Source organism: Myxocyprinus asiaticus, chromosome 14, assembly GCF_019703515.2.
Source record: "Myxocyprinus asiaticus isolate MX2 ecotype Aquarium Trade chromosome 14, UBuf_Myxa_2, whole genome shotgun sequence".
Classification (NCBI taxonomy): Eukaryota; Metazoa; Chordata; class Actinopteri; order Cypriniformes; family Catostomidae; genus Myxocyprinus; species Myxocyprinus asiaticus.
Window position 1 is genome coordinate 8087420 of NC_059357.1, and position 18446 is coordinate 8105865.

At 37.1% G+C, this 18446-nt stretch overlaps 1 protein-coding gene across 2 annotated transcripts in view; it reads left to right on the plus strand.

Moving 5' to 3' along the window:
* Positions 1–18446, plus strand: part of smurf2 (SMAD specific E3 ubiquitin protein ligase 2) — a 100522-nt gene that overhangs the window by 53806 nt on the left and 28270 nt on the right. For both annotated transcript variants that reach the window (XM_051717727.1, XM_051717728.1), the window contains exons 3-7: positions 3681–3789; positions 9220–9353; positions 14825–14890; positions 16864–16948; positions 17134–17217. In XM_051717727.1, the coding sequence (XP_051573687.1) occupies positions 3681–3789; positions 9220–9353; positions 14825–14890; positions 16864–16948; positions 17134–17217 (478 nt within the window). The remainder of the gene's footprint in view (positions 1–3680; positions 3790–9219; positions 9354–14824; positions 14891–16863; positions 16949–17133; positions 17218–18446) is intronic.

The following is an 18446-nucleotide window of genomic DNA, read 5'->3' on the forward strand; positions in this document are numbered from 1 at the left end:
TTCAGAAGGGGCAAATTATTGGCCTGCATCAAGCAAAGAAAACAACTAAGGAGATTGCTGAAATCACTGGAATTGGGTTAAGAACTGTCCAACGCATTATTAAAACCTGGACAATACAAGTACAGTGGTGAACCGTCAGCTTCGCGGAAGAAACGTGGTCGGGAAAAAATCTTGAATGATCTTGATCGGAGATCACTAAAACTCTTGAAGTCACATCATACAAAATCGATAGTAGAACTCATGGCTATGTTTAATAGTGAAAGTAAGAGCATTTTCACGCACAATGCAATGAGAACTTAGAGGATTGGGGCTAAACAGCTATGTGGCCACTAGAAAGCCACTCAGATTGGACTGTGGAGTAATGGAAAAAGGTCATGTGGTCTGAGTTCAGATTTACCCTATTCCAAAGTGATAGGCGCATCCTGGTAAGAAGGGAAGCGCATAAAGCAATGCACCCGTCATGCATAGTGCCCACTGTACAAGCCTCTGGAGGGAGTGTTATGATCTGGGGTTGCTCCAATTGGTCAGGTCTAGGCTCAGCAATGTTTTGCAGCACTAAAATGAAGTCAGCTGACTTCCTGAATGTACTGAATGACCAGGTTATCCCATCAATGGATTTTTTTCTTCCCTGATGAAACGGGCATATTCCAAGATGACAGTGCCATGAATTGAATGAATTGTCCATCGCAGAGTCCTGACCTTAACCCCACTGAAAGTCTTTGGGATGTGCTGGAGTGGTTCGACTCTCCTTTCATCAATACAAGATCAGAAATGTATGCAGCTTTTGACGGAAATAAATGTTGTGTTGTTGCATAAGGTTGTCGAAACAATGCCACAACGAATACACACTGTAATCAAAGCTAAAGGCATTCCAACGAAATATTAGAGTATGCAACTTTTTTTTGGCCAGGCAGTGTACAATGGCAGTTTATGGTGACCACCACTTCAAGCTTCAAAAGCATGCAAAAGCATAATTCAGAAGTCTAATAAATTATTGGATGCGACTAGAGCCCGACTCAAGTGGGATTTTTGAGACGATATCTATTTTAGAGGGGGGAAATTCACTGATTACCGATATGGTGGCCAATATAGTTAATTTTTGAGCTGGAATGAAAACACCTTTTCTATGTGGATTGTGCACCGATTTTGCACCGATATGACTGTGCAAAGGTACTCAGAAGGCTGCTTTCTTAAACATTTTTATCAAAGAATATTTGACATTATTATTATAATACATTGTCAACAAATTCTAGAAATGAACATTGAGAAAATAAAGAATAAATAAAAATACGATAAACAGCTAAATGAACATCAGTGCTGTATGTTCAGTATCAAGTCAGTTGCTGACCATTTAAATAAAGAATAAATTAATTATAGCTAAATAAAAATCAGTACTGTATGTTTAGTATCATTCAACTGCTGACCATTTAAATAAAGAATAACTAAAAATAAAATAAATAGCTAAATAAACATCAGTAGTACTGTTTAGTATCAGTCAAATGCTGACTATTTTAATACTGCCAGTTAATTAGGAGCAGGTTGTAAAACAAGAAGCATTTACACCTGCTGAGTCAAGAGATAAACAGCGGCAGCGGTGTTACACCGTATTCTGCTATACAAGTTCAGGGGAACTTTCAATGGTGGAAAACCAGACTTTTAAATATGAAATTTTATAAATGCAACGACTGGAGTTGTTCGGTTGAAGGGGGTACCAAACTGCGAATCCTGAACAAAACAGTTTGGTGAATACATGTTTACACATTAGCTTCCACTCAGCTGACAAGGTATAAAAGTAACTATGTGGTTAGCTATAAGCTCGTTGTCATGGAGAGTAAAAGATGGACATTGTTTATTTACTTTCCAGCATTGCGTCTCACCAACTAGGTAACAACGTAGCATGAAACCAACACTCAACAGACACAATCCACCACAGCACCGTTATCTGCTGAGCTGCAAAAAGATGCTCTGATGTTTACTTTTCAGTCTGCTACGTTACTGACTGCACTGAGAAACTATAGCTAGCTAACAGCAAACAGATGTGATAAACATGAGTGACATGGTTGTCAGGAACAGGGTTAACGTTATATTAGTTATATTGAAAAGGGAAAATGATGGGGTCATTTTTTATTAACTTTGCAGTATGTATTTCACAAACTAGTTAGCAACTTACCGTGAAGATGGCGCTTAACTCCGTACTGTCTGCAGAACCACCGTCAGTTCGGAGTCAGCTCTGTAAACAATGGAGTTGGAGCGCGCTCTGCTGGACAAATTATGTATTGACACCAATTCTAAATCACCACAAGCATTGTTTTCAGCATTATATGTTCTGAAAAAAAGTTTTCGTATCTGCGCATATCGGAAAACAAACGCCGATACCGATATATCTGTGAAAGGCTAATATCGGCCGATATTAGATGTGACTGATGTCTTGTTCTGAAGGAATATTATAAGGTTTGGTGAGAAACAACCCGAAAATGAATGTATTATTTAGTGAAAATCTTCCAACGACCATTGGTCTCCTGGTCGCGTTCATGAGACAGACTGCACGCAAGCTGTAGAGCTCCCTGCACGAGAGCAGAACACTGCAGCCACTCGCGAGATGGGGCATTCAAGTGAAAACTTGTTTTGTTTCGCTTCAACAGGACCACCAGCGATATTAACAACAGAAAACACAACATAGTTGCACTTCTCTGCCAAAAACAAGTAGTTTTAACTGGCAAGTGAGATGCTGGCTTCAATATAATGTTATCAGCATGATTTTGGACCAGTGCCAGTTCATAGTGGACGCGACTCACGGCGCATTGTCAAATATAGAAACTAGTGATCGACAGAATGTCCCGTCACCGTCGCAGCTGCTAAGGACAAAATCTCTGATTAACATGGATTATAAACTTTTATTGCATGTCGTTTGGTATCTGAGTAGAACACGTGTGGCTGTAGCTACCTTCAGCCCCATCTGTCTGTTTGCCTGAGGACTCCGATTCAAACAAATAAGGCTTTGTCATCGAAATGCATTTATTTTTTGACTACAAACTCTTCAGACATGTTGTCTAAGTTCTGTTCTCTGGTTTGTGTGCAGCTATGTTGTGGTTTCTGTTGTTAATATCACTGGTGGTCCTGTTGAATCTAAACAAAACAAGTTTTCGCATGAACGCCCATCTCGCGAGCGGCTGCAGCATTCTGCTCTCGTGCAAGGAGCTCTAAAGCTCGCGTGCAGGCTGTCTCACAAACGCGTACTGGAGACCAGTGGTCGTTGAAGATTTTCACTAAATAACACATTCATTTTCGGTTTGTTTCTCACCAATCCTTATCGTATTCCTTCAGAACAAGACACGAGTTGCAGACAATAATTTATTAAACTCCTGAATTATAATTGGTTTGTTCTTTTGTAGCTTGAAGAGGTGGTTACCATAAACTGCCATTGTATGACACCACTGAGCACAATTTTCTTTTCACAATTTCTCCCTTTGTGTAAAGAAAAAGAAAGAAAGTCATATGGGGTTATAGCAACACAGGGGTGAGTAAACAATCACTGAATTTGTATTTTTGGGTGAACTAATCTAAGTGAATTACAAACTAAATGATGGAGTATACTAGCAGGTGTTGCTGCTGCTTTAATTAAATTCCATCTTCAATTCCAGCTCTGGTGTGTATGTAAATACATGTTCTGTGTTTCACAGGACTCCCAGACCCTTTCGCTAAGGTGGTGGTTGACGGTTCAGGACAATGCCACTCAACAGACACAGTGAGAAACACTCTGGACCCCAAATGGAACCAACACTACGACTTGTAAGTGCTCTTCCTTGAAAGTCTTTATCAATCACGCACACCCTTTCTCACAACACTTGATCCCAGCTCATTTAAACTTTTGAAATTAAAACCTGAGAAAATAACGTTGTGTTTAGGAAACAGAATCCAGGAAGAAGACAACACGGAAATGGATCTCATTTTGAACCACATGGTCATACGTCCAGTTGTTTTGACTTGAGTCATATATTTGGCCTTCAGGGCTTTGGTTCTTTCCTGTAAGAGCTTAAGAATGTCAGACAGTGTCATTAGACGCTTCATGTGTGGTTTCATTTTAGTCGATGTTCTGTGTGAGTCACCGTTGAGAAATCAAGTCTGTTTTTGATATCACATCGTCTAAGGCGTCTGTTGTTTAATTTCTTGTGCTTATGGATAATTTTATAGCGGAGGGAAGTTTGAAGTCATAAAGAGTATGGGTCACTTTGAAAATTAGTTGAAGTAAACATTTCCGATGGACAAAAAACAAAAACAAAGGTCAAGGTGACCATGTGCTTTTTTTGGTAAATGCTGCAGAACTTTCTTAAAGGGATAGTTCACTCAAAAATTTAAATTGTCTTCATTTACTCACCCTCATGTTGTTCCAAACCTATATGACTGACTTTCTTCTGTGGTATAAAAAACCCCAAAACGAACCATAAAATACCATACAATACCATAAAAGTCCATACAACTTGTGAAATACTGTATATTCCAGGACTTCTGAAGTCACACAGTAACTTTCTGTGAGGAAAAGACTGAAATGTAAAAAAAAAAGTGTTTGGGTTCACAGTGAATTGATTCAATTCACGATTCACTGGTTTTCAATTCAGAAGCAATTGTTTTCTAATTAAGATAGTCAATTTGATTTGATTGGCTCTATTTAATTAGATTAAAATGATCAATTTAGCATTTTTTTAAAATTAATTTATAGGACTCTTTGATATGGACCCCTGGGGGGCCGCGAGGGGTGTGCTAGGGTATCCATGGAAAATTTCAGAGAAAGAAAACGTTTTCATAAATTTAAAAAAGGGTAATATACTGTACATATACTGCACTGTATATACACCGATCAGCCACAACATTAAAGCCACCTGCCTAATATCATGTAGGTCCCCCTCATGCCACCAAAACAGCTCTGACCCGTCGAGGCATGGGAAGTTGTCCTGTTGGATCTGGCACCAAGACGTTAGCAGCAGATACTTTCAGTCCTGTAAGTTGCGAGATGGAGCCTCCATGGATCGGACTTGTTGGTCCAGCACATCCCATAGATGCTCAGTCAGATTGAGATCTGGGGAAATTGGAGGCCAAGTCAACACCTTGAACTCTTTGTCATGTTCATCAAACCATTCCTGAACAATTTTTGCAGTGTGGCAGGGCACAATGTCCTGCTGAAAGAGGCCACTGCCATCAGGGAATACAGTTGCCATGAAGGGGTGTACGTGGTCTGCAACAATATTTGCGTAGGTGGTACGTGTCAAAGGAAAATCCACATGAATGCCAGGACCCAAGGTTTCCCAGCAGAACTTTGCCCAGAGCATCACACTGCCTCCGCCAGCCTGCCTTCTTCCCATAGTGCATCCTGCTGCCATCTCTTAAACGATGCACACGCACCCGGTCGTCCACATGATTTAAAAGAAAACGTGACTCATCAGACCAGGCCACCTTCTTCCATTGATCCATGGTCCAGTTCTGACGCTCACGTGCCCATTGTACATGCTTTTGGCGGTGGACAGGGGTCAGCATGGGCACTCTGACCGGTCTGTGGCTACGCAACCCCATACACAGCAAGCTGCCATACACTGTGTGTTCTGACACCATTCTAGAGAAGAGGGGAGGCATGGGGAGAGGGAAAGGGTGAGAGAAGACACACAGAAATGAGAGAGAAGAACTTACTTGCTGGCTCACGGACTCGCTGTTGTCCGGTCCTCAACCGTTCCTCCTCCCTCTGGCAGACGCCAGCTCGTGCCTCCCCCGGCAGACAGTCGCGGTTCCTCCGTCCCCAAGCAGATGGCCACGGCTGCTCACCTGGCGGATGGCAGCAGTGAGGACTCCGCGACAGCGCATCCCTCCTCCTTCCCAGGTTTCAGCACCACTGTAACAGTATAAGGATGGGCAAGGATGAGGCGGGAACCGGCTGAACAGTAAACATAAACTTTAATGATAAAAATGAACTTAAAACAAACATAAACAAATGTGCAGCGCGGCCGTGTGCGCCTCTCTCTCCCAAACCGGCGTCTCCGGCCGCCCCTTTATCTCCTATTATGTGGAAAAAAATACACTGTCAACTTAATACAAAGTAGGCTAAATCTTTTCCAGATAATAATTGGAATAATTTCTTTTGGCTTTAGTACAATAACAGTATAAAAGCTAATTATTTAAAGTGTCTTAATCACCACTGTCATCAGAATCAGAATGAGCTTTATTGCCAAGTGTTCTTACATACACAAGGAATTTATTTGGGTGATAGGAGAAACAAGTGCACACAGAACATTACAGTGAGACACAGAATATAAAACAAGGTAAGAGTATAAATAGACATACAAATAATAGGACATATAACAGAATGGCGTATGTACATGTGCAAGTGGTAATGTATGTGCAATTTAGGGGTATGTACAGTTATTGAATTTTTAGGGGTATGTACAGTTATTGAATTAAATATGTGATTTTACATGTACATGAGATATGTATTTACATTATTGCACTATGGGGGAGTCCAGAGGTAGTTTATTTGTTCATGTGGTAAATGGCCTGAGGTAATTGTATGTAAAATGTGAACATTATTCAAAATTTCTATATTTTGGGTGAACTGTTCCATTAACATGTGATGTAAAGCATTTTTGAGAAAACCCAGGTGATTTTCTTGAACCAGTGGTGTACAATTTCTTCCAATCTCTTGATCAGTGCAGCCCATCAGTAAAGCTCCCAGCATCTTCAGGCTTTGAGGAATTAGGTCACCTCCTCTGTAGACTCCTAGATTTTTCATGGAATTTGGCATGGCTGAAAACTCTCAAATCAAATTTTCACGCTGTACAGTACACATCTAGTTCTACTTTCATTTTTAACAGAGGCTTTATCTAGAATTACGAGTATCAACTGTTTCACAGCGTGGAGTAAAAATAGAAACTTTCCCTCAATGGTGGCCTGTTTTTTTTCCCACAGACCGAAAAAATGAAAGTGAGATGTGAGGAAGGTCAATGCAAAAGAAGCAAGCTATTTTCCAACACTTGTCCCGTTCTCATGTCGTCCCGACAGCCGGCAACAAGAGGAAGCACACGTCTCCGTTTTGTTTGGTCGCCATGGCAACGGCTGTCGAGTTAGCCAAACATGTCACGTCTTTAAGCGGAAAATAGCCTCCCCACAAACTGGAATAATGGGTGGGGAATAGAAAGAGTGCTTGCTTAAACTTTAAAACCTAAATAAGTATATTGGGATTTCTCTTCACCACCTTGAAACTTAACATATAGTGGGGCCCAAAAGTCTGAAACTTTTCTCTGTTTTACATTTTCCCCAAAAACTTTTTTCCAGGATTGAAGGGATAGTTCACGCAAATATGAATATTCTGTCAAATTTTACCCTCTTGTTCCAAACCTGTATGACTTTATTTGTTCTGTGGAACACAAAAAGAGATGTTAGGCCTCAGTTACCATTCACTTTCATTGAATGGAAAATGGGCACAGTCAATATCCTTCAGTATTTCTTATATGGGTTGGAACAACATGAGGGTGAGTAAATGATGACAGAATTTAAGTTGATGTTTGCTGGGAAAGTTCAGTCTTTCAGTTTTGCTTCGAGGATTGTCTTAGAAAATGAAATAAAATAAAAAATAAAACGGGTTAAACCATAATTACCTATTGTATAATGTTGACAGGACAGGGTTTTGGCTTTATTTGTTTGCTGCTTGTTCTCTTTCACTCTGGTCTGATTTGGTAACTTCTTGTTGCTAGTCATCTACAAGCTTTTGTCTGGTCCTGTGAAAAGTAACATTTGGCATGAAGACTCTCCAGTATGTTTTGGATAAGGACCATTATGAGCTCAGACTTCAGCTGGTCTCTGGTTCTCTAGATGTTTGATAAACTCTCTTTAGATCAGAGAGAATCATTTTGATTGTTTGGGTTTGGTTAGGCCCCCTCTGGTCAGAATATCAAGCGACATTGTAGAGTTTTGTCTTCTCGTTCCTTTCATCTTACCCCTTCTTCTGCCTTCTCTCTATTCCTCTACTTCTTCTATTTGTTTTTAGTTCAAACAAGATAATTTGCCTAGGGATTCCATCCCATTGGCTGGCTGACACAAATTTCAGACTTTGCTTGGACATTTCTTGTCAGACTCACTATTTTTGATGTCCACTTTTGGAGATGTTTCTGTTCCCCAATTTTAAGTGAATCATTTGTTTTGTCTAACGTCATGCCAAAACATTCAGACAAACCAAATTTGTTGAAAGTTCTCAAGATGTCATTTCAACAACAGAGACAGTAGTGTTACGAAATTCTACCGGTCTCTGTCATGTGGCAACAAATAAAGATTTTGTTTTAAATGACTTTAGTGGCTGCGCCATTGATAAAGTTGGTGTATAGTAGACGAAAAGAATTCTTCTTTCTTTTTATTTTAAATTTGGACATGACAAAATTAATGACTTGAGGGTCAGTTCTTTTTTGATCCACTAAAAAAACAGCTGATTCATTCAACCAGTCATTCAAGGAAGCGATGTATGTTTTGCGGCGTAGGAAAAAAAACAACTATTAAGAGTCACGTGTTAGTGAATTGGGCTACAATGGTCACGCTTTGTTTCATGCTGTATATTCAAAAGAACAGTCATTCGTTCAAGATTCAAACTACTTTGGTCGTGCTGTACATTTTGCACTGTAGGTTCAAAAGAACTGGCTCATAAGAGTCATTCATTTGAGAATCAAACTACACTGGTCACGCTGTATATTTCGCACTGTAGATTCAAAATAACCAACTGAGAGTTATTAGTTTGGGAACCGTGCTACGCTGGTTGCACTGTATGTTAAGCGCTGTTGTGTCCACATCGGCAGAAAAATGCATGTTGGAGAACCGTTTATGAAACCAAAAGTCATGAAAATCTTTCAGGTTCTGTTTTTTTTTTTTTTTTTTTTTTTTTTTAAATGGAACCAGTTTTGAATACAAACCAGTCCTCGGTTCCCAATTTCAATGTCTCTTGCGCGGTTTACTTTTGTTCAGTACGGCCTCTCATAGAAATGGTTTTGAACGCACTAAGAATGTTTTAGGGTTTGCACCTATTTAGGTGATCTGCATTTTCACTAATTGAGCTGTAGGAAATAATATGGATGCACAAATAAATAAAGATTATCGATACAAGGATCGATACAAAAAAGAGTAGCGATATATTGATATGAATCATATCGACACAGCCCTAGTTTTAAGTCTGATCTTGCATCTTTCTTTTTCCAGGTATATTGGGAAGTCGGACTCCATCACAATCAGTGTTTGGAACCATAAGAAGATCCATAAGAAACAGGGGGCGGGATTTCTGGGCTGCGTACGACTCCTCTCCAACTCTATTAACCGACTCAAAGACACAGGCTGTAAGTGTGTGTGTGTATGTTTGTGTGTGATTGGCTTAGAAACATAACCAGTTAGTGTGTGTGTATAATTAGCTAAGAAAACATAGGTCAAAGTGTGTGTAACCGACTTAGGCAGACTATGAGTGTGTTTGCGTGTGTGTAATTGGCTCCTAGAGATTTTAAGTGTGTGTTAGAAGGGCTTAATAAGTTAAGTGGGCAACCTTTGGCATGAAATCGAATTTGGATTTTTGTTGCTTTTATTTCATGTGTTTGCTTTGAGGTGATCTTTACACTAGTGTACTCCTAATTGATGCCAAAATTAACTTTATGCAAATATAGGCATATTATAGGAAATACGTCAAAATGTAATCATAAATTGTATTTCTGTAGCTCAATGCAACAAATGGGTATTTGGCTCTTGACTTATAGAGCGAGATTACAGCTGTCATATTTAATGTTACAATTTTCCCTTTCATATGTATACAGGTGACTCGTCTCGTCCTTTTAATGTCTCTGTCTCTGAATTTCTGTCAGCTGCATAAGAGTCAATGTTTTTCACTAAGTCAGTCTATTTAGGGTAGTACGAATAGGTAGAAACATCGTACAGATTGAATAGTCATGAGTCATAACGTTACAAAGTCTAAACTCTTAAATACATCAAGCACATTAGTTTCACTCACATACTAGTGTTTTTATCTATCTCATGTCGCTCTGTGACGACTATTTCAAGATTTGTGTTTGTTTTAATCACAATCCTTTGCTGTAAGTAACAATATGTTATTTTCCATATTTTGTTTACACAAAGTAATATGTGAAAATGATTGCCCCCAAGTAACATACATGCATGTTTTTGTTGCGTTTTCATTTATTGCTTCATGAAACATAACCAGAAAATGGGAAATGGCATGTCATTATTTACAGTAGATGATCCCGATTAAAAACAGCCCAAAACAATGTAAGAAGATGCAGAGATGTTTAAATAATTTTCACAGAGTGACATGGCTTGCAACACTAGCCTGGCTTTCATGTCAGACAGGCATTAAAATCAAAAACGTTTATTTTCCTGGTTATCGATATATCGTTCATCACTATTTTAATCACAGACTTTCCCTAGAAAGCCTCCAGCGTGACCACTGTCCTGGAGAAGCACAGGAAACTCTCAGCCGCTCCTACAGCTGGAAGTGATTCACTTCACCATTTCCTGTTGCACCCCTCTGTCTCTCTTCCATCATTTCCTCTGTCTGTTCCTCTCGCTGTGTTTTCTCCCGTATTAGTGTTTTTTTATTTTTTATTACAAGGGTAACACTTTACAGTAAGGTTGTATGTGTTAATATTAGTTAACTACATAACATGAACTAACGATGAACAATAATTTTACAGCATTTATTAAACTTTGTTCATGTTCATTTCAACACATGAGTAATTTCAAGTAAAAGTTTTAATTTACGTTAACATTAATGCATTATGAACCAACAATTAGCCAAGATTAATAAATACATAGTCAGTTCATGATATCTAATGCATTTACTAATGTCAACAAATACAACTTTATTTTGAAGTGTTACCATTTTCAAAAAATTTTTTGAAAAATGCTGTATTGGTATCAGCTAATATTAGTACATTTTTTATTTAAATGGCAAAAAATTATGAAAAGTGTACAATGTGTCATGATTAGGCCTAAATCTGTATTGGCCAATAATACAGATTTTCTTTTTTAATTTACGTTACATTTACTGGCTCAGTAAAGCAGTTGTTTATATTTGAATATATCCTATTTCAGCCAAATATTACAGATTTTCTTAAAATTATAACACATTTACAAAAAATGCACAGTGTATTGGTGGCTATATTGATTTCTGTCTAATTTGTTATTATTATTTTATGGCGATAAATTATTAAAATATCGTGATTAGGCCTGTGTCTGTATCGGCAAATAATACCGATATTTTTTTAAGTAACAATACATTTACTCGCTTAGTAAAAAGATTGCTCAGTTTATATATGAATATATCCTATTTCAGCCAAATATTACAGATTTTCTTAAAATTATAACATATTTACAAAAAATGTACAATGTATCGGTGACCATACAGGTATTGGCCAGTATTACAGAATTTTTCCAATTATGGTAAATGTACAAAAAATGCACAATGTGTATGGGTAGCTATATTGATATTGATTTTTTTTATGGCTGTAAATTATTAAAAGTATCATGATTAGGCCTATGTCTGTATAGGCCAATAAAACAGATTTTTTTTAAAGTAACGATACATTTAATCAGTAAAACAATTGCTCAGTTTATCTATTAATATATATTCTATTTCAGCCAAAATTTACAGATTTTCTTAAAATTACAATAAATTTACAAAACATTTATGATATGTCAGTGACCATATAGGTATTGGCCAGTATTACAGATTTTTTTGCAGTTACAATAAATTTACTAAAAATACACAATTTATTGGTGGCTTTTTTAATATCAGCCTAAATTAGTGTTTTTGTTTTGTTTTTTGTTTGTTTTTTTAAATGCCAATAAATCTGACGACTATATTCGTATATACAAAATATATGATAAATATAAAGTGGGATAGTTTTTCAAGATGCAATTATTATAATTATTATTATTATTTTTTAATATTAAAGATTATAATACTGTCCATCATATTGGTTGTCAGCCTTAACATTAAAATAGTTTTCAGTTTTGGGCAAAATTTCATTGTAGATTAGTTGTAAGTTAAAAGTTAATATTTTAACCCAAATTTAACCCAAATGTTTTTATTTTGAATTTTTGGAGTGTCATCATCATTGTTTGCAGGTATTTGACAACGTTAAAGAAGTTTAAATGTGTGTTGAGTGTGTTTGGTTTGGTGAATGTACCCCCAGCCCTGTTTAGTCTAGCTGTGCATCCTGATCTGTGTGTGTGTGTGTGTGTGTGTGTGTGTGTGTGTGTGTGTGTGTGTGTGCGTGTGTGCGCGCGCGCGTGTGCGTGTGCGTGTGTGTGTGCGTGCAAGAGAGAGAGTGAGAACAGATAGTGGCCTCTCTAATGTCTGCAGGCTACTTGTTATTCCTGTCTCTCTCTTTCCGGCAATGACAGAGACTCAGCGTGATTCTAGAAGCGTCTCATTCCTATCAGCACATCTACAGTCTGAGAGGAATAATGCTGCATCTGTGCACACACACACACTCACAGAGTGCTGCAGTGTGTGTGACCTCAGACATGAAATGTAGAGTGGTTAGGCTGTTTTTAAGCCTCAAATGAGGAAGTCAGAGGTTGTGATGCAGACATTACACAGGGTCTTTGGATTCAACTTACTAAAAAGTAGTGACGCCACAACTTAATTTTTTTAGTAGCTCAACTGTTTTAAAAACTGTGTAGTTTTTCCTTTAACTTGTTAAAGGCTGTTTTTGTCTGTTATTTCACATCTTGTGCCATTTATTGAGCATCCTGCCAGGAGTGTCGGATTCATTTTAGTCAATTGGTTTGTTTGGACATGAACTGTTTATTAAAGATATTGGCCCTTTAAATAACTTCATTACAGTTAGCTACTTTTTGTTAGTATCTTTTAGTGTAGCTAAATACAGTTGAAGTCAGAAGTTTGCATACACTTAGGTTGAAGTCATTAAAGCTCATTTTTAACCACTTCACAGATTTCATATTAGCAAACTATAGTTTAGGCAAGTCAATTAGGACATCTACTTTGTGCATGACACGAGTAATTTTTCCAACAAATGTTTACAGACAGATTGTTTCACATTTAATTGACTATATCACAATTTCAGTGGGTCAGAAGTTTACAAACACTAAGGTAACTGTGCCTTTAAGCAGCTTGGAAAATTCTAGAAAATGATGTCAAGCCTTTAGGCAGCTAACCAATTAGCTAATGATAGGCTAATTGGAGTCAATTGGAGGTGTACCTGTGGATGTATTTTAAGGCCTACCTTCAAACTCAGTGCCTCTTTGCTTGACATCATGGGACAATCAAAAGAAATCAGGTAAGACCTCAGAAAAAAATTGTGGACCTCCACAAGTCTGGTTCATCCTTGGGAGCAATTTCCAAGCGCCTGAAGGTACCACGTTCATCTGTACAAGCAATAGTATGCAAGTATATACACCATGGGACCACGCAGCCATCATACTGCTCAGGATGCATTCTGTCTCCTAGAGATGAATGTAGTTTGGTGCAAAAAGTGCAAATCAATCCCAGAACAACAGCAAAGGACCTTGTGAAGATGCTGGAGGAAACAGGTAGACAAGTATCTATATCCACAGTAAAACGAGTCCTATATCAACATAACCTGAAAGGTTGCTAAGCAAGGAAGAAACCACTGCTCCAAAACTGCCATAAAGCCAGACTACAGTTTGCAAGTGCACATGGGGATAAAGACCTTACTTTTTGGAGAAATTATCTCTGGTCTGATGAAACAAATATTGAACTTTTTGGCAATAATGACCATCATTATGTTTGGAGGAAAAAGGGTGAGGCTTGCAAGCTGAAGAACACCATCCCAACCGTGAAGCATGGGGGTGGCAGCATCATGTTGTGGGAGTGCTTTGCTGCAGGAGGGACTTGTGCACTTCACAAACTAGATGGCATCATGAGGAAGGAAAATGATGTGGATATATTGAAGCAACATCTCAAGACATCAGCCATGAAGTTAAAGCTCAGTCGCAAATGGGTCTTCCAAATGGTCTATGACCTCAAGTATACCTCCAAAGTTGTGACAAAATGGCTTAAGGACAACAAAGTCAATGTATTGTAGTGGCCATCACAAAGTCCTGACCTCAGTCTGCTAGAAAATTTGTGGGCAGAACTGAAAAAGCGTGTGCGAGTAAGGAGGCCAACAAACCTGACTCAGTTACACCAGTTCTGTCTGGAGGAATGGCCCAAAATTCCAGCAACTTATTGTGAGAAGCTTGTGGAAGGCTACCCAAAATGTTTGACCCAAGTTAAACAATTTAAAGGCGATGCTCCCAAATACTAACAAAGTGTATGTAAACTTCTGACCCACTGGGAATGTGATGAAAGAAATAAAAGCTGAAATAAATCATTCTCTCTACTATTATTCTGACATTTCACATTCTTAAAATAAAGTAGTGATCCTAACTGACCTAAGGCAGGGAATGTTTTGTATGATTAAATGACAGGAATTGTGAAAAACTGAGTTTACATATATTTTGCTAAGATGTATGTAAACTTCTGACTTCAACTGTACTTAGCTCGACTATAGATTAACCAGAGTCATTAAAATATGGCAGCTGGAGGAATGGAAGCCCCGCCTTTCAGTTAAAAGAGCCAATTGCCTTTTCAGTTGTTTGTTTTCTCTAGAACTTGCATGTACATCAACTGAACCAGCTTGGGAAATACAGTTTCAAAGTAGCTTCCCAACACTCTTTGGTTTCTCATGTGAACTAATGACAAATTATCTCTTTTTTTTTTTTCTCTTTCCTTTCCATATTTGTTTCTTTCTCGGTTTCTCTCGTTCATTCACAGATCAGCGTTTGGACCTCAACAAGTTGGGACCAAATGACAGTGACACAGTGAGGGGACAGATAGTAGGTGAGTCAGGAGCTTTGAGTCTGTCAGGAATCTGGAGAGCTGTCTCGTTCAGCCCCTACATTTCCTCTATTTGCCACATCTTTCGTTTTATCCTGTGCATCAGCACTGGAGAACTTCAAAGCTTTTCATTAGTTATGGTTAAACACTCACACATTTACCTTCAATGCCTTAAAATCATCCCTCAGTTAGAAGCAAAGGAGGAAAAACACACTCATTCTTGTATGATTTCTCCGTAGAGCTTTGATAGTCCACAGCGATTTCCTTTTCATACACCAGAGGTCTTGAAAAGCCGCATTGTCCCTTCATTAATACAGAGTTGTGTAGGGTGCTGCGGATGTATTTGCGCCCTTGGTTACATGTCCCATGGTCACACAACTGATTTTACAAGCAGCCGTTCATTAGAACATGAATGCTCTCCCGTGGTCGTGTATCAAACAACCCTCTAACATTTCTCTAATGTTAAACAGCAGTACCATGTTTTAATATCAGTCATATAATGTTACTTTTGCATCACATGCATGTTCCATGATGAAAATAAGGCTAGTGTATACTCTGTTTGTCCACGTGCCATTCAAATTTGCATCACACAGAAAACTGAAATATACTTTGAACTTTATTATTCTTGGAAGGTTTCAAAAGAGAGAAATCTTTGCCATTTTTGACACTCTTGGACACAAAAAAAGGTGTTGTAGGCCTCTTAAGTTTTAAGAAATCTTAGTAACTTGATCTAAATAGGTAATTGTTACAATGATGGCAGATTTTAAGTAATGTTTTTTATTTTAAGTTACAATTTTAAAGTTCAGTTCATTTACTTGAAATTAATAATACAATAAACATAATAAAATATAATAAATAATGTTTGAAATTCCACAGACACAGAACTTTGTATGAACTTATTTCACTTTATGCAATACATTTTTATTTTCTTGACCATGGTGAAAGATAACTTGATTTTCCTAAAAGCTTTAATTTACACAATATATTACACAAGTAATAGATTCAAATGTTTATCTATTTAGTGGATCATTTCTGGTGCTGTATGGCAAAATTAAAATCTGTTTTGAATGCTGTGTTCAATTTAATTAGTTATGTATAAGAGAATTATTAGATCATATTAATATAATATTAGAGAAATATTATGTCTAATAAGTAAAAAAAAAAAACAATATATATATATATATACCCTACCGTTCAAAAGTTAGGGTCACTTACTCATTCGTAGTTTTTTTTCTTTTTTTTTTTTTCTCACATTTTAGACTAATAGTAAAGTCATCACAACTATGGAATAATAGAAATGGAAATATGGGAATTATGTTGTGACTCAAAAAATTCCAAAATAAATCAAAACTATGTTATATTTTAGCATCTTCAAAGTGGCCACACTTTGTCTAGATTTTGCTGAAATGTACTCTTGGCATTTTCGGGAGGAAATAGGCTTATAAATAAATGACTGTTGAATTTCTTTGAATTGCAATTCATTAAATTCCATTTCCTATTATTACAATTCAAATTACAATTCAACTTCCTGTGGGGCGTGGCCAATTTAATTTTAATTCCAGCTCATTAATTAAAAAGACAGCCAATTCTGAATTTTGCCTAACCTTGGTACACATACATGCAAAAACTAACAATTTCTCTGGGAGTAATTGGCAAGGAAAATTAATTTACATGTGTCAATGTTGAGCTGCAACATCATAGACGAAAGTCAACCACTTAACATATCCAAGCCCAATCAAAAGAGTCAAAATCTCAACCATGAGCACCAGTCCATTTTGTCCATTTTGTTTTTTTTATCCTATACTTCCTATACTTGCTGGGTTCTGCTAATTGCTGCTTGCAGCAATATTCTTGACATTGCTGTTACATAGTTTCAGTCAAATCGTGGCGCAGACACCTTGGGACACTGATGGGACCCATCTAATAGCTCGTTTTTGTGTGTCATTTTTTTCTGTTTGTTGTTCTCCTGTCAACAGTAAGTCTTCAGTCCAGGGACAGAATAAGCAGTGGAGGGCCAGTCGTAGACTGCAGTCGTCTGTTCGACAATGACTTGCCTGACGGGTAAGTAAAATAACTCTTTAATTCAAAACATTCATTTAAAACAATGTTTGAACTTTAGTAGATTCTCATTAGTAACAATCAAAGTTTTTATCAGGCCCCTTGTGTTTGTCCCTGCACGCATATGCGCGTGTATGTCTGTCTGTTTGTTCGTCTGTATGAATGTCTCTCTTGTTTTTCGCCTGCAGCTGGGAAGAGAGAAGAACTGCATCTGGCCGGATCCAGTATCTGAATCATATCACACGCAGCACTCAATGGGAGAGACCTACAAGGTGGGATCAGGTTTCATTTGTTTGAAATAGTAATAGTACAAATAGTATTTTTGAAATATGTGATGATGACTCTTTTTATATCAGTCTCTTTTATTCGAGATATTGTACAATATTCTGCTTTCAATAAATCATGACTTACTATGAATAGCTCATTTTTTACAATGACATCGGTAACTGAGAAGTTTTGTTTTTGTGTGATATACATGCACCTTTGTACACCTTTAATTTGTGTGTGTGGGTGGGGGGGGTTCTACATGTTTAGTCATTTTAATACAAATGGTTTGCATTTAGAAATCAAAACGGTAACACTTAACAACAAGGTTCCATTTGTTAACATTAGTTAACAACATTAGTTAACATGAACTAACAATGAACAGTACTTATAAAGCATTTATTAATCTTCGTTAATGTTGATTTCAACATTTACTAATTCATTTTTTAAATCAAAAGTAGTGTTTGTTAACATTAGTTAATGCATCATGAACTAACAATGAACAATTGTATTTTTATGAACTAACATCAACAAAGATGTATAAATTGTGTAACAAATATATTGTTAATTGTTAGTTCATGATACCTAATGCATTAACTAATGTTAACAAATGGAACCTTATTGTAAAGGGTTACCATCAAAACGTTGTTGTCCAGGATGCATCAGAGCGCAGTTATAAATAAATGCGATGCGTTCACATGCGTTTTCAGCAACCTCCGAATTGTTTTTGAGTGATAGACTCACAAAACTTTTTTTCGCCACTGTGTTTAGAGCAGTCCACTTGTGAACGGATCATCTGAAAGAGATATTCTTACCAGGTCAATTTCTTCTATGACTCAGGAGCAGTTTATTTTAGTCATAATTTTTGTCTTTTGATGAAAATATTCTTTTAAATTTAATCATATCATATCATTCATTCATTCATTTTTATTTCTTTTTTGTACATGAAAATAATACAATTTAACTTTAACAGACCAAACTTAACCAAATATTCAAACAATTATAAAAAATATAAACGTTTAATTGTTTAAACACATAAAGATTAAAATGTTTAATAAGATTAAACAACTTGAGAAAACTGTCCTGAAAACCTGAACTCCTAATAGCATATAAGGAATATACTGAAGTATTAGCAAATTTTTAGGAGCTACTCATTTGTGAATTCCTTGACAAATTGCATTGTTATTTTTACGGAAACCGCTAATTCACAACGCAAGTGTACACATTCTAACTAGCA